We start from the raw sequence: 25392 nt of genomic DNA, 5'->3' as shown, positions 1-25392 counted from the left end.
TAAATTTCAGCTTCTGGATGAATTTATTGAAGAGAATGGCATTGACTGGAAAAAATGCGTTTTAGTTTGTACAGACGGTGCTAGAGCGATAACAGGCAGACACAGCGGTGTAGTTGCACGGATCAGAGAGGTTGCTCCAGATATGAAGTGGACGCACTGCAGCATCCACCGCGAGGCCTTGGCGGTCAAGAAAATGCCTGAGGATTTAAAATCTGTTAGACTCTGCTGTCAAAGTTGTGAATTGTATCAAGGCTCAACCAATTAATTCAAATCTGCTTTGCTCGACTAAACAGGCTCACCCCTCACACTGAAATGGTAAGTGCTCCGTGATATTTTTATTATATGTGTATGTGAGTGTGCACGTGCGCGCTCATGTTGGTTGAGAATTTCTGGGGTTCCTATGAGAAGATGACTTGTAGGTGGTACTTGGATGCTTTGGTTTGATTAGGGGTGGTACTTGGTCCAAAAAGTTTGAGAACCACTGCCTAAGTTAATTGAGTTCTGGGTAAATGATTAAGTGTCAAAAGTGTAGGATAAAAGACAGAGATCAGCACAGAACATGAAGAGAGAGGGGAGACAGGAGGACAGAACATAAAATGTGTGCCAGGCGAAAGGTCCTTATCCACATTATCCAAAAAGATCAGTCTGAAGCTAAATATCTGAGCTTTGTTAAGCCTGCTATTCTGTGTTGTTAGGGAACTCTGATTTCCTTAGTGAAGAATCCCTCAGTTAAAAACGTCCTCCTGGTTAGTGGGAGCATTTTTACAATAGGGAGATAGGTTCCCATTTTTGTGACATCTGGGTTTGCACAGGGAGACAGATGAAGATTTAGCTACAGGTTGAATTCTATTTAGTTTAGACTGCAGCTTTACTTTATTCTGGTCTATATAGACATTAAGAGTTGAATACTTGGCAATAGTCCGGGATTTTTCTGTTTGGTTAGGACATTTTGCCTATGGGATTCCTTGTCTATAAACTTGTACGATCTATAGAGAAACTTGTATGCTGTATGTTTGTTGTGTGTAGTGTAGTGGGTTTCATTGTCATTGTTAATAAATATTTGTTTAACCAAGTGTGCCTGAATTATTATTCTTTTCACCAAAACTGTGCCAGAGAACAAATATTGCATGTGCCTCTGCCTCTAATTAAACCAACAGATTGGGTGTATTGGCAAACTTTTTACATGTTGTGTGTTATGATTATTTTACTTATTGATGGACTCACTTGGTCAATTTCCTGATTTTCTCTAGTTTTGTAAAGCCCCATCTAGAACAATACTTTTGTGTGAAAAAAAATGAAAATAAATTCCTTATACAATTTGTGTGATATTGATACTTGTGTTTGTGCATGTCCTTAGATGGTTTACAGCATCCACGTATTGTTAAGCACTTGAATTATTCTATTTTTCAGTCAATCCCATACGGAACCTACTTTTACTGTCTTACCTGAAATTCTCCCAAACTATTCTTTACATTTGCTTCTGTAATATACTGTACCAGTGTTTCTCACATTCACTTGATCCTAAAAAGGATTGTAGCAGCAGATGCTCCTCAATCTGCCAGTAGGCTAATGAACATTCTGGCCCTGCCTCTGTACTTACAATCTACTGTATAAGTGGAAAATATTTCAACACTTCCTCTTTTATACATTTTTTTACCCTGAGCCCACAACTCTTTTTGACAATGGAGATGGACAATATTTACATGAACACAGAAGACTGCACTCAATTCAAGACCCATTATAAAACTTCAAGAGATCCACACCAACCAAACCCTGTACTCCAAAATACAGGTAAGCTGTCAACTAGAACTCCAAAATGACTCAACATACGGTAACATTTTGTATTTGTATTACTGCATACATCTTAGATCATGAAATTCACATTCAATTCAACTGCTGCTCCAGTTAACAGATAACTTGCAAAGATGAATTAATTTATCACAGATTGTTGATTAGTGTTTTAACAGTTTCATCAGGGAGATATACAGTAAGGTGCTGTAGTTTATACATGGCAAACAGTGTTCATTGCTGTCATTTTCAGCATACGGTGGATTGTGAGAGAAGAGCATAAAAACTATTTGATAGTGGAAAGATTTTCTATGTTACTACTATTGGCATGTTCAAATAAAATCATAGGTGTTGATTTTGTGCTCTCCGATGAGCACTCATCATACTCTGTAGGGTGTACTGTATATATATAGAGGGGTAAATGCTTTATATAGGCGCAACATGACATTTGTGTTTGTATAGTTTCTTTTCCATTGTACAGAAATGCAGTTTTGAGAGCAAACTGGATTATTGTGATTCAGAGAAGTGAGTTGTAAAGCAATCAAAGAGAGGTTAATTCCACAAAGAAATTTACTGTAGTTAAAGCAAATAATTCAGGTGGGTAGCTGCGTCAGCATGAGTGGGCTGCAAAGGAACAAGGAAAAGGTTTATTCCTTCTTCAGGATCAACACTGAAACACAGGCTTGATGCAAGTGGAAACTATGCAGAAGCGCATTAAAAATGCATTTATTTTATTTTTAAAGGGTTCTGGGTGTCTGAACAGTAAAACACAAACCGGCTGGAAAAGGCTGGATGAGATCCTGGGATAAATTAACTATCATTACCTTCCTAATGGGTTAAATGGGACAAAGGGCCTCTGCTCATTTAAGTTAAAAAAAGAAAAATCTAAAAGTCAGCAAAAGATGAAAATCATAGTGAACTTCCCTTTTTTGTGTTCTATGGGTGGCCCCCTAACATCATGTGATTAATGTTGCTATTTTCAGGGGAAGTCACTGTTTGCCAAAGGTCACAAAATATCCATCCTTCCATTTCTAACTGCTTTATCCAATTCAGTTCTGTGGGGGAGCTGGAGCCTATCTTGGCAAGCAACTGGTGCAAGGCAGGGTACACCCTGGACAGGACGCCAGTCAATCAGAGGGCAGACTTAATACACACACAGAGAAGAAGAACACACTCACACCAGGGCCACTTTTCACAGAAGCCAATTAATCTACCAGTATGTCTTTGGACTGTGGCAGCAAACAGTGCACCTGGAGGAAGCCCACATGAACATGGAGCGAACACACAAACTCCACGCAGCAGCCCAGGAGTTGACACCAGAGCCCCTGTGCTGCAAGGCAGCAGTGCTAACTACTATACCACCATGTTGCCCTGAAATCAGTTGAGCCCAAAAGGATCATATTGAAATGTTTCCTAACAAACTTTCACCTTGAAACTTCCAGAGGACGTCTCCTCAGCTACCTCCAAAATAAGATGTCATCGGCAGGCTTGTGTGTGCCTCAGTGTTCTCTGCTGCCTCCTGCTGGCTGGATACACAATCTTCAGTGTTTTCTGTGAGTATTGCAGGTGTGCCAGCTAGTCAGGCCAGTACAGCAGTATAAACTGTGAAAATGCTCTGAAGTTTATTTAGGAGGAGATCCTAAATTTTCCTTGGATAGTTTCCTATTGGGTTCCATGTTATGGGAAATGATAAGAAACAGGGAAATCTACCTGTTCATTTTATGCATAGAGCCCTAGAAGTAAAGCAAAAGTTTGTCTGAGAAACATGCACTTGAAAAGCCTGTGCCTGTCTTTTTACATTCAGACTCTCAGCTGCATCATCACTGTTTTGCAGTCAAAGGCAGCTTTCATTCAAAATGGGTGCTTGGATCACTTTCTACAATTCTTTTTTATTTGTTCACAGTTTACCAAATGACCCAGGAAAAAGACACGAGACATGCAGCTATCCTACTGAATCTCTCCTCTGTGGAAACAGATTTTGCTGATCTTAAGGACAACTATACTGTTGTTTTGTCAGCCCTCCTGATGTTACAGAAGAACTACAGTGACCTTCTAAATAAAACTAGTAAAGTGGAAGGTGAGGATTGGGCACTGGTCAGTCTTATTCAGCAGAGTAACACATTCCAGCCAGATCTCGCCAGATATCAGAAGCTAATCCAGACTGGGTCTCGTCAGTACTGGAAAAGGGAGACCTCTAAAATGCGGTTGCTGCTGTAAATGGTGTTGGTGGACCTGTAGGTGGAGCTCTTCCCCACCTAGACTAGAGGTTCTTCCAATTTACTGCTCCAGAATGTTGGTTGGGTACACTGGCTAAACTCACTCTGGGTTTGTACTCTGGCCTCCCTAAATCTCACCCTTAATTCCACTGGTAAAACAATTTCACACCTTTCTTTTCCAATGCTGTGAAGCAGAACTTGTATCTAAACCTGATTTTCCTTAGAGATTAGTTACATTTAGCCAGGGCAATGCAATTCACACCCTTGCTCCTTTTCTTTTCTTGATCCGTTACGACCAAGTTGTCAGGACCTCTGTTTAATCCTGTCCTAAATCCACAAATGCAAATGACAGTGTCTCCTACAGCACAGTGTTCCCTGTCATTGATCTGGCAACTGTGGCCCTTCTGTTAGAAATCAATTTTTCTTTTCATTCAGAGTATTATTTTGCAGACATGTTAGGCCATGTTAGAACCATGTCATGTGTCGTGTCCGGTGGAAACACATTTCAGGTGAAGAGACCTGAAATCTCTTTCCCAATACTTATGCTGTTCATGGTGTCTTGACAAAACAAGAGCTTGATCCAAAGTTGATTAGAGACCAAGAGACCAAGTTGGTTAGAAGCCTCATTCTGCTGCTGTCTGGAAGGACGACCTTTGAGTTATTCCTGGTCTTTCTTCCACCTCTCCTGCTTGAGAACTTGCTAGACCCCAGATGTTGAGCATGGAAGAAGCAGGAATCCATGTCCACAGTAACTAGTCTTTAACCACATGGAGAAGATGGAACTCTGCTGAATTGTTCTGAGGTCAGTTATACTGTAGGTTGGCATTAAGTATCATGATTTTTTTTGCTTTCAGTCCAGGAATGTTCCTGTGGTTTGTTGGGATGGCAGCCCTTCATGTCATCCTGCTATTTCCTCTCCAGTGATAAAATGACTTGGGAGGAGAGCAGTACAAACTGCTCCAGGATGGGAGGTCACCTAGTGATGATCGAGACTCAGACGGAGCAGGTAGGACAGACTGCCGCATGTCAAAGCCCATGTCTGCTTTCTTTCATTTTCATCCTTGAAGCAAGCATCTGTCAGCTGAGCCAATCTGGAGGTACTTAATAATACTTTTAAGTGCTAAAATTCAAACAGGTAAAAAAACAGGGTGCTTTGTTTTCCTTGTTGAAACTTGGTTTCTGAGTCATGTTGGCTTTCTAACACTGACAGACAAAAGTTCTATCCAACTTTACAGAACTCATTTAGTATGATGGATCCAACTGCTGTCATTGATTTAGCTCTTGATATTTTCCTTGTCGCGCTTCAATTCAAATCAATTAAGCTTTTATCATGCTGTGAATGGTTCTGAGAAAAGCTGTGTAGTAGAATACTATTGCTATAAAAAAGGGGGGTGTGCAGTTTACTTTCAGAAGATTATCTACTTCAGATTTATGCTGCTCATGCCCGACAGCTGTGTGCAGATGTGCACTAGAAAATCATTTGAAATACAAGTTTAGATTGTCTCTAGATTGAGTGGCAGAATCGTCACCACTGTCACCAGAATTAAGAGATGACAACTATGTTTAATTTCTAATTTCTTTAAAATTCTAATTGCCTGCTGTCAATTCCCAGTGCATGTGCCATTTGACAGATATACAGTACACGGCATTATATTCTTTGACTTCAGGAGTTTCTAACAAAGTCTTCTGGCAGCAGTTATACTGCGTGGATTGGCCTTAGTGACCTAGCTGTAGAAGGAGACTGGCACTGGATCAATGGGCTGCACCCTACACAAAGGTAAGGACATCCATTTTAAATAGGAATTTCCTGACACAAACAAGGAAAGAGTAATATTTGAAGTAATGCTGAGTATCCCAAAGGAGAAATACATTGTATGCAAATGTTTGGGCAGCCTCTGGGCAAACTTGTACACATTACACTTTCACCGTTTTGTCTTTTTCAATCTGTTAAATTAACCAATAAATAATAATTATGCTTTAAAATGTGTAGAAATCTGTCATGTTTAAGTTTGTACCCCGCAGAAGTTGTTTGAACTTCATTTCACTAAGAGATTTAGTGAAAAATGCAATCTGACCAGGGGTGCCCAGATGTTTGCATACAACTGTACAGTGATACCTCATTGTACAAGCTTAATTTAATCCTTGCTCCTAAAGTGTGAATTACATTCCGATTACTTCCTGTGTTATAATCTCTGATTGCTTCTAGAACTCAAAAATGTTTCCTCAGCCACCCAGACTTGACCTTAATATGGCACAGAACAGTACCGAAGTACGTTAGGCACAATGAGTAATTCTGTGTGGAAAAGATTTTGATGAGAATACTCACGTCGTTGTCCATATATGAATGTGGGAAAGGAGTGATTACTGTCCAGTGTGTTCTGAGTTTTATCCCACAGAAAATCTTGTAAATTATTTCATATACTGTACAAGTTAATGGGCATCACATATTGGATGAGATAATGGATGAGAAACCCAACTGTAATCAAGCACTGGCTTCCATTTAGAAACCTGGGTTTCTTGTTCAGGTTTGTACCTGGAATTTGTTTCAAGGGGAATGCTGATGACTTTTCTCAAGAAGGCTTTTGCAACTCAATTCAGGGTGACAGACCTCACCCTGATTCACAAGGACCATAGTTCAAAGTGCAGGAGGCTTTATTACTAGGTTTTTACAGGTCTTCTAAACAAAAAAATGTGTCAGAGAATCTTGCTCCTCTACTTCAGAAACTCTGTACAATCACCCCTGACTGCTTATTATCTCACTAACCACCCCTGACACCAAGTGGGCAGGCCCCTTTTAACACTTTGACATGACATTTATTTATCTTCATGTTTACATGTGCATTCCAAACCTTAACCAACAATACAGCATCTAATGCACTCCCAGTGATAATTATTTTCAAGAGATAGAGGCCTTTAGCAGCCTCTAGTGTCAGATTCACTATTATTACAGTTCCTCACTACTCCAGCCTGCCACAACATGTGTTTTTAATTGTGTTTTAATTTAAATTTGTTACTAGTTCCTGCCATGGTGACTCTGTAACTCATTAGTCATGCAAGTAAGGCTCTCTGAATCTGAGTTTGGTGATCTGATCTATGGCCTAGTCCAGTATTCAGGATAAAAGACTGACCTAAACAAATTTAGTGACACTACATAAACTTAATTTCATCAGTGCTGAATGATAAATTTAAATTGACATGTTGCCAATGTTAACAGTGTTGGCGCATTGAAGGGGATGCACAGTACTGAAAGACAAAGTCTGTGTCCCCTATTTCAATCTGTTCCTAGCGTACTGTGTGCAGTGAGATCACTTGTGTCCTGGCCTGAAAAGAAGTGATTCCTGCAGATTTAAAATACTGTACAGCAAAGACCATCATCATAGACTGGCAGGAATTACTCTTCATTGATTACTTCCATCTGAACAGCACTGTCAGGGGGAGGTTTTATGCACAAGCAATTAAAGAATATGTGAGGTTTACAGCATGCAGGCATCATTCCCCTTCAGGATAACACTCAACAACACAGTGGAGCCCGATGTCTTTGGGGTGCCTGCCTATGCCTCTTACAGTCTGGACATAGATCTGAGAATCAGATTCTTATAGAGTGAGGCAGGCTTCTGGTGTGGAACATTCAGCAGTCAGGAGGAGCCAAAACATCTCAACGCATTTTACAAAATGCGTCAATGGCCCAAAAAAGTTATGGAAACTGTTTGTAAAGTCAGAGGAATCGCAGTGGAAGTTTTGTTAAACATCTTTCACAATAGAACTGCAGGGGAAATGAAACTGGTTATTCTACAAGGAGAACACACTCCAAGCAGTGACTGAAATTCTTGCCATTTTCATGCTTCAAAGTCATTACTGTGTTGAAATATGGTAATGATAATATACTAGTATGGTATAAAGCCTAAACATGTCCTGGTTTCCAGCCATTCATTTTCTATCTGCTTTATCCAATTGAGGGTCGCAGGGCAGCTGGAGTCTGACTGCAAACACCGGTCACAAGGCAGGATACACTGTGGTTGGGAAGCCAGTCCATCACAGGGCAGCCACACAGACACAAACACACACTCTCATAACAGGGCCAGTTTTCCCAGAAGCCAATTAACCATCCAGCATGTCTATGGACCGTGAAACCAGAAACCAGAGCACCTAGAGGACACCCACACAAACAGGGCAAGAACATACAGGGCAGGTCCAGAACTGAACCACAGCGCTGTGAGGCAGCAATACTAGCTACTGTGTCACCATGCTATCCCTGCAGTGCGGCTAGATTCAGGAACTGCATCAGCGTGCAAATTGTATAATAATAATTAATCACCGTTAAAAATGGCTTCTCAAAGCGCTTCACAGTAAAAATACTACATATGAGGAAGCTGTATCCCTTCTTGATTTCCTTTTTTTGTACGTTCAAATGTTTTCCCTTTCATAAACTCCCCTTTCAATAAGCTTATCAGAAACAGCTGTTATTCTCATCATCAGTCATTGTGCAAAGAGTTTCCCATTTTTCAAGTCAAGTCCTTCTTGCTGTCTCTTTTTCAGATTCTGGTTTTCTCATGAGCCTGATGACTGGAAAGGTGAAGATCGCAAAGGAGAGGACTGTGCTCACCTCAACCCTCCAACTCACCCCCTCAACAACTGGCACGATGCCCCCTGCACCAAGAAATATCACAGAATCTGTGAGAGGAAGAGATGTTAACAAGTTTTTTTTGTTTTTAAGAACAATAAATCTCTAAATACACAATTGGTTTTAAGAGATGTTTAAGGGTGAATAAGGGAACAAAGATGGTGTATGATCTGGTAATTTTGTAATACTACCTGTACATATTTTTTATTTTTGTATAACCCCTTTTAAGACAAATCAATTTTTTTGTGAGATCTGTAATTTTGGAACCACCACTGTGCAGCTAAACTGTCCACAGTAGTTCATTATTAGTGTACTTTTATTAACATGCCACTAATTAAGAAGGTTTTGATTGAATTGAAAACACTCTCTTATAACTATGCTGAAAATGAAGCTTTTCTTTGAAATATAATTTGTTTGCAGTTCAGTGTTTTTTATCCATGCATAGTAAATGGCATTCTGTTCTCATATGTGGTGAACCAGGTCCTGGTGCTCTCCTGTCTGTGCTACTGCAGCCTCTTCCTGGCTGACCTCAGAATTGCCTTGTTACTCTCATGTCACATCATCACACCTGTCCCCCTGCCTGCTTCTTACACCCACACACATCTGTTTCAGAACATTTATTCTCACCTTCACCAGTCTGCCCCAGTCTATACTAACTCCAGTGTCTTCACCACTCTGCCCCAGTCTATACTAACTCCAGTGTCTTCACCACTCTGCCCCAGTCTATACTAACTCCAGTGTCTTCACCACTCTGCCCCAGTCTATAGTAACTCCAGTGTCTTCACCACTCTGCCCCAGTCTATACTAACTCCAGTGTCTTCACCACTCTGCCCCAGTCTATACTAACTCCAGTGTCTTCACCACTCTGCCCCAGTCTATAGTAACTCCAGTGTCTTCACCACTCTGCCTCAGTCTATAGTAACTCCAGTGTCTTCACCACTCTGCCTCAGTCTATAGTAACTCCAGTGTCTTCACCACTCTGCCCCAGTCTATAGTAACTCCAGAGTCTTCACCACTCTGCCTCAGTCTATAGTTTCTTAGCTTACTGCTTCAAAGGTTTCTTAGCTCACTGCTTGATGGAAACTGTTTTTAGTGTTTCCTAGCTGCACGGGTACTGTGATTTTTACCAGTTTCCTCCAGGTACTCTGGTTTTCAGCCACAGTCCAATGACAGACTGGTAGGTTATTTGGCTTCTGAGAAAGCTTGCCCTGGTGTGAGTGTGTGTCTGTGTGTGCCCTGCCATGAACTGGCATTCCATCTGGAGCGTATCCTGCTTTGCACCTGTTGCTTTTTGGGATTGGCTCCCCTGCAATCCTGAATAGGAAGAAGCAGTTAGAAAATGGATGGATGGATAATAGTTACACAGTAGGGTTTGTAAATTTAATATGTATTTTTGTTGCCAAAGCATTTTTATGAGTCTTTCCTGTTCCCACCAGTTCCCAGCAGTAAGAGTTTAAAGATGATTAATACTGATGACTGTCAATGCTCCTCTTTATTTTTCTATTTGTTGGCAATGAGAGTGAGGGATTAAGACAGAGAGATCTGGGTCTGATTTTTTGCGTGCAAAGATGTGCATGCCTGTTTCTGAGAAATACTTGAGGAAATTAGGAGTCTTGGGGATTCTAGGGAAATTCTGTGAGACCTGGGCAAATGGACCTTTTCTAAGACAGAAACTGGAATGAGATCATGTGTTTCTGATTTCTATACTGTAACTCATCTCTCCACTGTTTTAGCTGTGCTGATCTGCAGCGTCCAAGCTGAAATAATAATCAAGTATTTCTTAACTGTTTAATTCAGGCAACAAGCACAAGGCAGGACACACCCTGGCCGAGACACCACTCAATTTCGGGGCACATACAGACACAAATACTAACATTCACCCAGCGCCATTTTTTCCAGAACCCAATTATCCTCCCAGCATGTCTTTGGTCTGTGGGAGGAAACATGAGCACCTGGAGAAAACCCACAAGATCACGGGGAGAACATACAAACTCCACATAAATAGTACCCTAGGCCTGGAATTGAACCCAGGGTGCCAGTGCTGGTTCAATAATAATAATAATAATAATAATAATAATAATAATAATAATAATAATAATAATAATAATAATAATAGAGTATTCTTACTCTTCTTCTTGTTATCACTGAGGACTTCATTACAAAACCACAGCTTCTGCTAAAACAGCAAACATATTGATCGCCATGGAAGCATAAACAGAAAAGAGTCCTTGTGTAATGGGCCATTGGGGAAATAGAAACTTACATGTATCTGGATATTAATACTACCTCTATTTGTGTAAAAAAATACAATCAGGCCCAATGGGATTTAAAGGAGTCAATTATTACTCAAATGAGTTTATTTTTAATAAGGTCTTAAGAAAACTGTGACTGAATTTTGGATGTTATTACATTTCATGACAAGTCTATTTCATTTTATTTAGTAAGTAAAAATGTTGTGCAGATAAAAATAATTCTTGAACAATCCAGCCTGCAGGTTAGACTTTCAGCTTGCTGTAACTACGTTTGATACAGAAAATGTCTCATGATTCATTATATATCAATTTAGCTTTTTTTAGTATTTTAGTTTGATATTTATATGTTTAAAATATCTGATTTTTAAAACCATTCAATCATACTGTCATATTTCATACATCTGTAATGAGTGCAGCTCTGCTCTGCTCTGCTCCTCCTGGGAGTAGGAAGTATGTTTTTAATAAAAAAGGATGAGAAAGAATGACTTAGCAGACAGTGAGTAACACAATCAGGCCAGCCTGGTGGAGGAGAGTACTCATATAGTAAAGTAAGGATGTGATATCCAAAGTGTAGGGGTCTCATTAGCACTATTCTCTCTCCCTTCTGGTATTCATTCATAGTCACGTGTGGGCTCAGAGCACATACAGAGCCACTCTCTGGACAGCAGCAAACTCCACTACATCTGAAGACCAGGTCTTCTCATTTCTACATATTCTAGATCTCAAGAGGGATATCATCACTTCTGCCATTGAGACCTGTTGTACTGTACATTAGTTGGTACAACCCTGCAGTTAGTAGTTCTATCTTCCTAATCAGTAGGGGCTATCTGCGTGGAGTTTGTATGTTCCCTCTGTGTTTGTGTGAGCTTCCTCTGGGTGCTTCGCTTTCCTCTCACAGTCCAGAGACATACAATTCAGTGAAACAGCGGTTGGAAAATATGGGCCTGGTGGAAGTGAGTGCATGTCCGTGTCTGTGTCTCTGTCCCTAAATGGAATGGTGTCCCATCCAGGGTCTATCCTGCTTTGTGCCCGTTTCTTCCTGGGATAGGCTCTGGCTCCCCTGCGAGCCAGAATTGGATAAAGGCATAAGAAAAAGGATGGATTTACCAAAACAATTGTCAGAATCTGAAGAATCAATGAAGGTAATCACAGAATAATTTATTTTGTTTTTTTGTCCGATTTTGTAGATTACATGTTGACTCAAGAAGACCTTCAGTACAATACCTTATTGATTTCAATGGTAGAGGAGCAATAGTATTTAAGCAGACTGCTGTTAAAAATGTTCGAGATGCATTGGAGTTAATCCAAAGGATATACTGTATATATATATACAGTATGTATATATACTGTATACTCAGGCACTGGAATATAATCTGGGCAGCATGACAAAACAAAGCACTGAAACCAACTGCCAGTCGGTTTCAGTTGGTTTCATTTTCTCGAATCTCGGATCTCCTCTGAACTTTCAAAGAGGCCATTGAGATCATAGTCACTGAAATCATGTATATGACTCATTGCACTCAAGGCAGAAACCACTCAACTATCTGTGTGGCTTGTTAACATGCTTTTCTGCACCTAAATTAATTTAGTTTTACCACACAGCATTTGAAAACAAAGGTGACTTTTCCATTTTTCTTTCATAATAATTATCTATTTACTTCTTTCTTTGAATGTGTGCTGTAGGTTGTGTTAATAACAAATATTAATTGCTACTTCAAAGTGTCATGACTGCAAGATTTAAAGCTCTAAAATGTGAAAACTGCAGGGTCCTTAATACTTTTGCATAGAACTGGAAGAACTAGGTTAATGACATTTATTTAATTTTCTTTCTTCTCAGTTTGACATTTATGACTGAAGTTAGGAGCTGCACTGATTTACTCTTACTGTGAATGTTAACCCTGCCCATCTCTTTATTATCTATTTCAACACTTCCTCCTCCGTGCATTTGTGCTTCTGAGCTCCCAACTGAGCAGGACAATGTGCACAGAGATGGCCAACGTGTATATGAATTTTGATGACTCCTCAGTGTTGATGGTGAATTCCTCTAAATTATCAGATCAAGCCCCACAGAAACACACATCTCAGAAACCAGGTAAGCTCTTTTTGGTTTTTTAACATGATTAAAATGTCTTTAAACTTCCTTGTAGTTCATTTCTAATATATTATAACTTTCTTCTATATTTCTCTAGAACCGAAAATGAAAAGGATCAATATTGTTAAATAAGTGTGACCTGTACTATAACAGTGGATTTGAAGGGATGCACGTTGAGTAGCTCTGGACTAATTGGTATGGGGTGTGCTATTCTGTTTCCTAACAGCACAAGACAAAGAACTCGTCAAAGCCTGGGCCTCTGCTTATTGCATTTTTCTATTTATCATAGAGTACCCAGTTAATGTCTTCCAAGAGTCAGTGTCACCAAGATGCTCTCCCAACACAAACATGACTTGAACAAACTGCTTGGTAGTGAATGATCTCAGACTCCACTACATGTTTACAGTTGATTTCATTGCTGCTGTATTCCACTCTATGTTATTCAATGTAGTTCTACATGCTCACTATCCTCCTGTGTCGAGTCAGTACAGTCTATTTTTCTATTTGCAATCACCCAAATCGATAGGAGTTATAATAAAAGTGTGGTAGATTTTAAAAATTATTTTTAATCCAGTTGAATAAATATTAGGGCAGCATGGTGGTGCAGTAGTTAGCATCGATGCCTCACAGCACTGTGGCCCGGGGTTCAATTCTGGGCCTGGGGTGCTGTCTGTGTGGAGTTTGTATCTTCTCTCCATGTGTGTGTGTGTGGTTTTCCAAAGGGGGCAGTCCAAAGACATGGTTTATTGGCCTCTGAGAAAATTAGCCCCGGTGTGGATGTGTGCATGTTTGTATCTCTGCAGTGGACTGGTGTCCTGTCCAGGGTGTATCCCGCCCTGCGCCCATTGCTTGCTGAGATAGGCTCTGTCTCCTCTGTGACCCTGAATTGGAAGAAGTTGTTGAAAGATGGATGGATGAATAAACGTTACAGATCTGGCACACAAACTTATTTTGGGCCTGCATTACCAGGACTATAGTGAGCCATTAATATTTCAGTAAAATTGAGCTAATAAAATATGGAGGCTTGACAATCATGTGGGTTTCCTCCAGGTGCTTCCTACAGCCCTAGGATGGGCTGGTGTCCCATCGAGGGTGTATCCTGTCTTGTGCCCATATGTACCCAGGATAGGCTCCAGCTCCCCTGTGAGCCTGATCTGGAAAAGTTAGAAAATGGATGGACAGCTCTACAAAGCAGCTGCCTCTACTTTAACATGCAGCTGACAGGACCACCACTCAGTTACCACTGAAACTAAACATTTCCTATGAGGCGCAGAACAGAACAAGTTTCAGAGAATTGGCAAAGGACACAGCCATGCTTAAATCAAATCAGGTCGAGTTATAGGAGAGCCACCAATCTTTCCCGCATTCCAGATTACACTGGTTTAAATGCTCCTATCATTTTTTTGTTTTAAAATCTTATTATATTTGCCACCATCAGGTCCAATGACTTGAAGAGAGCTCATAGAATTTATAATGGTCCTGGTACTTGGAAGGACAGAGACTTAATTAGTTCATTAACCCTGTAGTGTGCTCTCTGAAGGCACCAGTTCTGTAGGGTTTGGGCATTTACTGGGACAATTATTAATTGTAGCAGTAAATCACAAAATTGATTCTTTTTGATGGCTTTAGAATCCAACCATGCGATATAACTCAAACAACGCACACACACAGGTACTAATACACGAGGATACATTTATTAATACATAGAATATGCATGTAAACCTAACAGATCTTATCGTGAGGGTTATCAGAATACAAAAGATATATATTCAATCAGTTACGAAGAGTTACATATATCAAGAGGACATATGTTCGGTATATCATTCATTTAGACCATTTTATAAATGAACTTGGTTATAACTTCTACATTAGATACTCAAAACAAGTACCTAACTCTTAGGAATTAAATTGATATCAACTGGTTGGGATAACAATTGAATTCTCGAGCTGTAATGCATTGAAGTTGAATACTCATCCAATCTCTGGGGATTCAGATCTCCTGCGGGCTCTCTGGCTCCGTGCCAGGCTGTGCTGTGCGGCTTGCGACGGTGCGCTGCTGATGCTAACTGACCGGCTAGTTAGTGTTGGCTTTAACTAGCAAAGCTGTGCTCAGGAGAAACGTTACTGTGGGTCCCAGCAAGTCAGGAAGAGGACCGGTTCGTTCCTGATGAAGCGCTAGTTCTGAATAGTGATTCAGCTGTCCACAGTTCCAACCTGTTCACTAGTCTTGCTGCTGATGCTAACCTCAGGTGGATCCTCTGGTTACTCTCTGGCAACCTCCCCTCTAGACTCTTAGAACAAAGCAAAGTTCTGGCACTCGGACACACTGGCCGTTCCGTGGTTGTCTGGGCTGAGTCTCAGGATGGTCAGGAGGCGCGCTGCGAGAATGTCCTGCCCTTGGGAGCCTTCTGCTCCTGGGCTGTCCTGCCCTGGAATTCTCCTTTAGAATTCAATTCGAAAAAGTTCACAGAATTCTCACAGGCCCTCTGTGTTGCCTGTTTTTACCTGGAGGAACTTCAGCTCATTCATTGGCTGAAAGTTCCATGGGCATCAGAGTCCCACGTGAGTTACTCGGCCCTACCAGTCCCTGATTGGTTGATCAAGGTGAGATATGAGTCATTTACTCCTGACACCTAGGAATGCAGTCCAGATGTCCATCTGGCACTCCCTAGACAGATAGGCGCCAATGGATGACCATTGATCATGATAGCCAGGCTTAGCTAAGTGGGAGCTTGTTCCTTATCAAAAGAAAACATCTTAAATCATCCTGCATGAATACTTTCTCTGTGGCTGCACCACAGAGATGGAGGGTGAGATGGGGCCTCCTTTAGGACAGCATACCAACGCTTAATTCTGTCTTATTAACAAGCATTGCCGCTACAACCCCAATTAAGCATTGCCATTTGAAATAGTTTTTGTCATGCATTTTTATTTTATTATTACTTATTGTATTTGTTATTTTAGACATTGGCTGGCATGGTGGCTTGAAGGTAAGCATTGCTGCCTTGTAGCACGCGGGTCCTGGATTCAGTTCCAGACTGGGGTTGCTATCTGTGTGGAGTACGTACTGTACGTGTTCCCTGTGCTACTGGGTTTCAGCCAGGGGCTCTGACTTCCTCCCACAAAGGCATACGGTACTGGTAGGGTAATTGGTACTGGTAAGTAGGGTACTGGTAGTGTGTTTTGGCAGCAGCTTGTTGTCTGACCGGAAGGCGTCACAGGGGGGTGATCAGGTCAGCCCTGTCAATCACTGGAGTACAGCTCCCCTCTGTTTCAGGCATTTTTACAACTTGCTGTCTCAGGAAGGCTGGAAGTATCACTACGAATACCAGTCATCCTGGTTTCTCATTTTTCTTCCTCCTTCCCTCTGGTAAGTGTTATAGGAGCATAAAGGCACAAACTTCCAGATTCAGAGACACAAACTGTCAGATTACTGAACTCTACCCCCACCACTGGCTCATACTGATGTTTTTTTTAAGTTGTATGTTATTTAACTTGTTGTTGCTGCTGCGGATGCTCTATGTTTATGTTTTTGGTGATTCCTTTAATGTCTTTGTATTGCAGCATACATGCAAATAATCATTCCATTGCACTTGTGCAGATGACAATAAACTGAACTGAAATGATTGGCTCCCCTTAAGCCCTGTATTGGATAAAGCAGTTAGAAAATGAATGGATTTTAACCATTTTAACATTTTAAACACTGTCAAATGATAAACCCTGTTCTTATGCCTGAAAATGTATGACACCAAAATGTATTCTTCTTTAACACTGTTACTTTAGTTTCCTTTCTTCACTAAGCTGTGGTTTCATTTCCTCAAATGCCTTGCGGTTATATGAATAGGACTAAATTTATGATGAATTATCAAGAACATATTCACCAAGCCTTGTCTTAACTTCCCCTCTCTGTTTCCCAAATCAGTAGTAAGTGCCAGCATCATTCCTGTTTCAAAATGTGCAGAGCATGCATGATTAGGGTATCTGAGGCATTGGCTATTTCTGTGGGTTATTAATTTTAAAAGGCCTTTAATGACCGTCAGCATGTCAGCCTATACAAGTGCCTTATCCATCCATCATCTAACCACTTTATCCAGCACAGAGCCATGGGGGAGCCAGTGTCTTTCCTATCCAGCAACAGGCACAAGGCTGGGTACACAGTGGACAGGACACCAGACTATCTCGGAGCACACACTCACACCAGGGCCAGTTTTCCCAGATGTCAATTAACCTACCAGTATATCTTCAGACTGTGGGAAGAAACCTGGGCACCCAGAGGAAACCCATACCAAGATGGGAAGAGCATACAATCTCCACACATATAGCACCCCAAGCCCAGAATTGAACCCAGGGCCCAAGCGCTATGAGGCAGAAACGCTACCAGGGCTTATACTTTACATCAAACGAACATTCTTCCTGTCTGTGAGGTATTGCTATTGCACCTTGTATCCTGTTTCTTGTTACTTTCTTGTTACTTCCCAATCCAGGAGAATGAAGGTCAGACAAGTTTTTTACTTTACAGGAAACCTCAAAGGATCCACTTTAATCACTCATATATTCCAGTTTAGGAGATGGGTGTAGCATTTTTTTAATGAAGTCAGACAAAAACACTACTTAAAGGCTCTTTACATGGTGAAGTCTGAAATCGTCCCCCCAAAAAAGCTACATTCATACATTTTTGTGATCAGGTAACCAAAGTGTCTCCAGCTGGCATCCATCGACACTATGAACAGATGATGTTATGATATTCTGACACATCTCTTCAGTTTGAAACCTGCCTCATCTAACCTTCACTTTTCTGGGCTTCTGAAACTTTCTCTCCACGGTCATGAGTTCTAGCACACATGGGTATCGGAGCTCCTACCAATGTGATGAGAAGACACTTGCAATTTCCAGGAGTGCAGGTGTTGTAAAAGAAATGGGTGATTTACAAAGAATTGCCTTCACTTTTTGAAACAACCCACTACGTGAGCACTGGCAGCCATCTGTTGTCCAAAATACTTCAGATCAAAATTTCTCTTTAAAATTTTCAGGGAGTGCTTTTTCTGTGTACCCCAAAACGAGAGTTCCTCAGCAGGCCTGTATGTGCGTGACAGTTCTCTGCTGCCTCCTGCTGATCGGATACATAATCTTTGGCGTTTTCTGTAAGTATAACAGATGTACCAGTTAACCCAGTTCAGTGCATGTTACCTTTGAGCTTCAGCCTTCAACTATGTGTAGGTGACCTTTGACCTTTGAAAATACAGAATTCATTTGTATGCATGGAACTACATTCTTTGAATAAATCACCAATTTAATAAAGAGATTAAAAAGTAATTTGGAATCTGAACCTCTACTTTGTTCTGATGTCTCCTTCTTAAATTAATTTCAAGAGGAAAGAGTCTCTGCAAAGTGTGTGGGAAACAGGAGGATTGATACATTTCTCGATTTTTAATCACCACACAGATGAAAAGGTGATTTAGCAGCACCTATACAGTAGGTCCTTATATGCTCTGTTTTACATTTGCAGTGGTGTAAATCTTTGTGTGCTAGATATATAATTGTGACTGTGCTTCTACTCAAATTGGTGTCTTGGAAAACTAGCATTAGCCTGGTGCAGTGAGGAGGTGTTTGTGAGTCGGAGGGATTTACTCAATAACTGAACTAACTGTGAGCGGGCAGGTGTGGGAACACAGAGAAAGCACAGGGAAAGTGAAGTGTTGCTTATTTAGATTGTTCAGAACTTTCTCTACCCCTGTGATGACAAGGTTTTTACATCATATATTCAAATAGCCCCCTTCACTTCTTGTTCTTATTTCACTGCATTTTGCTTTCCTTGTCTTTTTGTTTCATTCCCAGTTTACCGAATGTCCCGGGAGAAAGACGAGCGATACGCAGCTCTCCAGCAGAATCTCTCCTCTGAAGAACCCGACTTCAGAACCACCTCTAACTTAGAATCGGAGCTAAAGAACAACCTCACAGTGGCTGTGTCAGCCTTCCTGGAACTGAGGAAGCGCCACAATGATCTGGAGGAGAAACTGAGAGATATGGAATGTAAGAATCCCTTGTTCTTTTTAGACAGTGTATTGACTTTTATTAGAAAGTGCGGATTGTGGAGCTGTTGTAGTGAGAAAATTACAGGTGTAGTAACTGGCTTGCTTAAATTGGAGTTTTTAGATTATGTTATCACTGTTTTAAATTAAGACAATTTAATTGCATATAACAGAGCACTTCATCCACATTGGATGTCCCATCATTTGGCATTACTTTTCACTCTGAACATCTGACTTTCTAGACTGATCACACAGGGCTATTCAATTTACTGTAAATTCAATCTTTTAAGGCATTCACAGGACAAGATTGACTATACAGAGCTTTTTTTGTAATAAGGAAGACATAACACAAGAATCTAAGAAAGGTTTCAAAGGATTGTGTAGTTTGTTCCATACTCCCACAACTCTTTGTGTAAAGACACGTCTCCTGTCCTTATTGGAGAATCTAATCTTGCTGCTTCGTGAAGGAAGCCAGGGTGGCGACTTCAACAACATGATTGGGTAGCTTGTTCCACACTCCCACAACTCTTTGTGTAAAGAGCTTTAATAAAGCTATTTCTTGAGAGAAGACAGGGTATCATCTTAAATATCATACCTGGGTAGCTTGTACCAGACTCCCACAATCGTAGTGACAGAGTACTGAGAACCTAACTGTTCTGTTTCATTCCTTTTCAGCCCAGTTATGCCGTTGTTGTCCGAAAGGATGGACATCCTTCATGAATTCCTGCTACTTCTTTTCCACTGCCGAGGATACAATGACCTGGCCAGAAAGCAGGATCAACTGCTCCAGGATGGGAAGCCAGCTAGTGATTATAGAGACTCAGTTACAGCAGGTAGGACAGAGTGTCACACCATCAGCGGCCTTCCTCAGTCTTGCTTCTTTTACTTGCATTGCAGTGTTCCAAAGGGAACAACTGAGCAAAGGGCAAGCAGCTCATCTGCCTTGTATGGTTTCCAGGAGCCAATTGATCAGAGAATCTCATACAGCCTTCTCTTGAAAACCCCAAACAGGCCATCAGCTTCAACCGCTCAGCTGGGCCATTCCAGACTCCCACAATCCTTTGTGTAAAGAAGTGCCTCCTATTTTCAGTTTTAAAAACACACCTTCTTAGTTTCCATTAGTTTCCATCCCCTGGTTCACATTTCACTCTTGACTCTGAAGGTGACTTTGTCTGTGCCCTTGTGCTTTTAGAGTACTTGAGTCAATTACCCTAGAAGTCTTCTGTGCTGAAGACAGACCACATTTTGTCCTTTTAGCCCATCAGTGTGGGCTAAACTGTACATCAGTCACTGTACATCCTCATAAGAGTAGTTGACCCACTGTGGGACTGTTGCTCGTGATGGCCAGTCCACTGAGACTTTCTTGTGCCATGGCTGACCTCAGGCATGTTTTAAGCTCTGAAATATTCTGCTCTGCTCCTGCTGCCATCACTGGGAGAGACATTGCAATCCGATGGGCTACAGGGAAGCTCACACCCACATTTAATGTAAAACTGGAGAAACCGCAGGGAAAACAATGTGTTTTATGTTGATTGCACATAATGGCGATAGGTCTTTTGCACTGTTAAACCAGGCCTGTAGCAAAAGAGTGTGTTAGTATAAGTCAGGAAGATGGGAAATGACAATATAATGGAAATATGGGAATTGTTTTTTTTAATTCAATTTTTATTGGAAATTGAGAATGTATTGTAAATTGTATTTCCTTTTATAAACAAAATTTCCATCAAGAATCATCTCAATCAATATCACACAACATGTTGCCATACTAGGCACCTGATGCTACATTTGTGCAGACACTGTGGCAATGTGTAGTTTAGATGCTAGAGACAGGTGGGCACAACCTTTAATCCTCTCGTAGTGAGGCAGATCTACGCATTTTAACATCTAACACTTCCTAACACTTCCAATGTCTGAACGGTTAGAGTAGAAACATCATCTGTGGTTCCAGTTTTTCAATACATAAATCAAGTGTCCTGTCTGCCTTCAGGAATTTCTGACCAAGCGTTTTGCCAATGGTTATTCCTGGATTGGACTTACTGACCAGACGGTAGAAGGAGACTGGCGCTGGGAGGATGGGTCACCGCTGACACAAAGGTAAAGACGTCTTAGTTTGGTCCGGGAGTTAATGTTGCTTAGAAGTGGTCTGTAGTGTCATCGCTTGCTACTACATATCCCTCCATCCAACTTTTAACTGCTTTATCCCAAACGGGTTTGCGGGGGAGCCAGAGCCTATCCGGCAAGCAATGTGTGCAAAATGGTGTACACCAGTCCATCACAGGGCACACACAGACACAGACACTAACACACTCATTCCTGGGACAATTCTTCCAGAATCCAGTTACAACAACCAGCATGTGTTTGGACTGTGTGAGAAAACTGAAACACATGGGGGAAACCCACACAAACACAGGGAGAACATACAAACTCCACACAGACAGCACCCCGGGTCAGGAATTGAACCCAGGGCCCCAGCACGATGAGTCAGCAATGCTGACCTCTTTGCCACCACGTCACACTGCTACTCTAAGCTATAACTTATACTGTATAATAATTGCTTACACTTATATAGTGCCTTTCTGGACACTCCAGTCAAAGCGCTTTACAGGTAATGGGGACTCCCCTCCACCACCACCAATGTGCAGCCCCACCTGAATGATGCGACGGCAGCCATAGTGCACCAGAACACTCACCACACACCAGCTCTCAGTGGGGAGGAGAGCAGAGTAATGAAGCCAATTCATAGATGGGGATTATTAGGAGGCCATGATTGGTAAAGGCCAGGGGGAATCTTGGCCAGGATGCCAGGGTAACACCTCTACTCTTTTCGAGAAACGCCCTGGGATTTTTAATGACCACAGAGAGTCAGGACCTCGGTTTTACGTCTCATCCGAAGGATGGCGCCTGTTTACTCTAAAGTGTCCCCATCACTATACTGGGGCATTAGGACCCACATAGACCGTAGGGTGAGGAGTACAGTATATTGACATATGTTAGAAATCCAATCACAGGTTCAAAATAACTGTTAGAAATGAGGTATTCTGAGAGTATTCTGAAAAGTTTTATAAAGAGATTTGTGAACCTTTAACGTGTTATACATATTCTAGCTGATCAGACATCACATAAGATAGGTATATACTGTACCTGTTGAAAAATTGCAAGATCACATTGTATACCTTGACCAGTTTCTTCTTCAATCTATGATATTTGACTTTGTAGTTCTTGAAATTGGGAACGATATCCCCTGACAATCTGAAATAAAAACATCCATTTTAATGTGCTACTTACTCATAACGCAGATTTGTCGGAAGAAGATAAATGTAGCCGGTTAATGGGACTTGCGAGGTGCGCGCCGTGATGACGGAAGAAAGATGAAGATGAGTACAAGCGCAGAGCGACCACACATGAACTCACGTGTGAGTCGAACAAGTGGGTCACATTAAGAAACTGCGCGTACAGAGAGAGTGGGAGAGTCTGTGTGATCAGAAGACGAGCACACGTTCCTCCCGTAAATCCATGCAATGCGCAAGCGTACAGCGATCGGCGTATTACAAGCAATTCCGAGTAAAAAGTTTGTTAGGCAGAGGCGAGAAATGGGTGTGAGTAAAGCTCTGAACGCGCTTTTCTCCTGTGAAAGTAGACAGCGCTGCAGCTGTAATTTAATTAATTCACCACATGAAAGAAAGATGTGTGAATCGGAGCGAGAACACACGATTCCTACAGCTGATGGCTGCCTGATTCGATAATCATAGGGTTAAAGAGACGGCAGCGCTGTAAGAGAGGTCGTTCTAACGCCCCCGGCTTAGGCGCTAGACTTTATAGTGGACTGAGACCTTGAGAAGAAAAGTAGTTGTTGTCAGGCCGCTGGTAAGGTAAAGAAGAGGTACTAAGAGTGGGGCTGCCCAAATGGGATCAACTTAAGGTTTAGACTGCTACTTCCAGTCAGGATAAAGTTCTGTCTCCCTGCTCCCTACCTTGGAAGGGGGAAAGAACCAACTGTAATGTTGGCTGGTTATAAAGCCCAGAGGAGGCTGGAAATCTCTAGGCAGACGATGCGAATACTGGCTCGGAGACGAGCAATCACTCCGTCATGATCGAGCCATGTCGTTATAAGAAGAGGGAATTACTTCTTTTCGATTCAGATCACACGGAAAAACTAGTCATTCTTTACACGTGCCTATCCTTATCTAAGATTTACCTAAAATAATCTCAAGTACAGAATATTGTCATCTATTTTCTGAAGTAATATGAACTAACTGAAAACAGTTTGTATTTATTGTATTTTTTTTTCTTTTTACTTTACAATGTGGAATTGACTTCTGCTTCAAAATATACTGTATATTAAATAGAAGTCCTTCATTTCTGGGTGTTGTATCATCACAGTGATCTCTGAATTTTGTGATGTCATTGATATTGTGCATTTCTTTTAGCTTTTTAAATACAGACTTCAATTTATTCCTCCCTTGTATCGCAGAAAGTCCCTTTATATCTTTGATTTCAGATTGTCTTGCTTGTACTCTATGGTACCAAAACCTTGCGTACTGTGCAGTAAATCAAATCTTACATACCCCAGAGGCTGCAGATTCACAGTGATGTGAGTCGATGCAGTTAATGAGGAGGAAGTCGAAAATTGGACAGCGAAAGTCCAAGGAAAACCCCATCACTGCTGACCATCACAAAATAAGTGATGACAAAAAACCAAGCCTGGCTGATTGCTTTCAAGGCTGGGGGTCTTGACCCCTCCGGCTGGGAAACACGGGTTCAGGTCATGGGAAAAATGATCTAATATCCTGCTTCTTGCCCCAGCACATACTTTCTAATCCTGCAATCTGATAAAAATGGCAAAATAGAACAATTTTGATTTTACTGGAATGTTGGCTGCCCTTTGCCCTTAGTTCATAAGGGTTTGGGTTTAACTCTATCCAAGTGTCTGTGATTAAGTGGGGTTGATCTAGGAAAATGTGCTCTTTTTCAGTTTCTGGTTCACTCACGAGCCTGATGACTGGAAAGTTCAAGATCCTAAAGGAGAGGACTGTGCTCACCTCAAACCTCACACTGACCCCCTCAACAACTGGCACGATGCCCCCTGCACCATGAAATATCCCAGAATCTGTGAGAGGAAGCAGCTTCGATGAATGTTTGACACTACAACAGCTGTATAAATATTCTTTGACATAATATCCAGTTACTTTCAGCTGATTCTGTTTTTGAGCAACAGTGGTTATAAGTTGGAACAGAGAGAGAACATCAATGTCTGATTCATTCTGTAGTTTAACAAAACTCCCACATAACTTGAGACTTGCAGCAGTTTGCCTTATTGTTAGAGGTTCTCCTCCTGAATGGTGTTTTCTTTGTTGTTTATACAGTGAAATTAATGTACCCTTTCTTCTGTTCCAGGAATTAAATAAATAAAGATGGGGGTAATTATTGTCTTCATTTGATTCCTTAAAAGTAGCAGTTGGACAGTTAGGGTTAATTCTGTATGCTTTTTTCAATAAAATGTTAGTCCATTTCCCTAGAAAAGTATAACTTTTTAGTTAAACTAGTGCCAAGTTCAGGTATTCTGTTAATAATGTTTTATAACTTGTTTCTTATTTATTACTTTGTTTTTATTAATTTTATATGTCTTATATAATTAGAAGCAATTTGGCTCATTTGAAGGCAGTTGATCCAGACAGATCCTTCAAACTTTCTGATCAAAAGAAGAATCTAACCCAGTGTCACGACTGTCAAAAAGATGCAGAAAACGGAAGGTTTCAGACAGACAAATTATATTTGTATCTGTCCATCCATTTTCTAAATGCTCCGTACAATTCAGGGTTGCTGGGGAGCTGGAGACTATCCTGACAAACAACAGGCACAAGGCAGGGGTACACCCTGGATGGGATGTGGAATGGGATGCCAGTCCAACGCAGGGCAGACACACAGATACGCACTCACACCAGGGCCAGCTTTCCCAGAAGCAGCCAATTCATCTACCAGTATGTCTCTGGACTGTGGCAGGAAACCCATGTGAACACAGGGAGAACACACACAACTTAAAATAGCAAATACCACCACACAAATCTTACCCATGGTCTGGAATTGAACCCAGGGCCCTGGTGCGAACAAGGGTGTGCCACTCTACTTAGCAGATATCTCATCAGGGCCCATTAAGACAGGAAATGCGGTGTGGCTCTCCCCTCCTTGACAACTGGGTGGGCCTGCAATAATAACAGCAGAGCCGGCAGCTGCTTCTCTTAAGAGAATCAGTTACTGTATATGAGATGTTCACTTGGATAGAGCTGAGTGAGGCCCCCCATGTTCATCCCAGAACCTCTCTAAGGCACAACTTTCTTCTCAAAAAGTATTTGGATATTTTATATTTTTATTCAAGTATGCCCATACCCCTCTAGTT

The 25392-nt window shown here is 41.3% G+C and overlaps 1 protein-coding gene across 1 annotated transcript; it reads left to right on the top strand.

Moving 5' to 3' along the window:
* The first annotated feature begins 1671 nt into the window (after nucleotides 1-1671).
* Nucleotides 1672-24485, top strand: LOC148838255 (uncharacterized). The gene is made up of 13 exons (XM_088911165.1): nucleotides 1672-1791; nucleotides 3231-3341; nucleotides 3692-3865; nucleotides 4859-5010; nucleotides 5672-5781; nucleotides 8541-8696; nucleotides 11776-11830; nucleotides 12774-12969; nucleotides 18000-18110; nucleotides 18805-18999; nucleotides 19674-19831; nucleotides 20986-21092; nucleotides 23971-24485. The coding sequence occupies exons 1-13, from the start codon at nucleotides 1683-1685 to the stop codon at nucleotides 24128-24130; spliced, it is 1794 nt and encodes a 597-aa protein (XP_088767291.1). The 5' UTR covers nucleotides 1672-1682; the 3' UTR covers nucleotides 24131-24485.
* Nucleotides 24486-25392: the final 907 nt, after the last annotated feature.

Source organism: Atractosteus spatula, chromosome 3, assembly GCF_055471065.1.
Source record: "Atractosteus spatula isolate fAtrSpa1 chromosome 3, fAtrSpa1.hap1, whole genome shotgun sequence".
In the NCBI taxonomy this organism is placed as follows: Eukaryota; Metazoa; Chordata; class Actinopteri; order Semionotiformes; family Lepisosteidae; genus Atractosteus; species Atractosteus spatula.
Note: the sequence above shows the minus strand (reverse complement) of the source record. Positions and strands in the feature narration are given on the sequence as shown.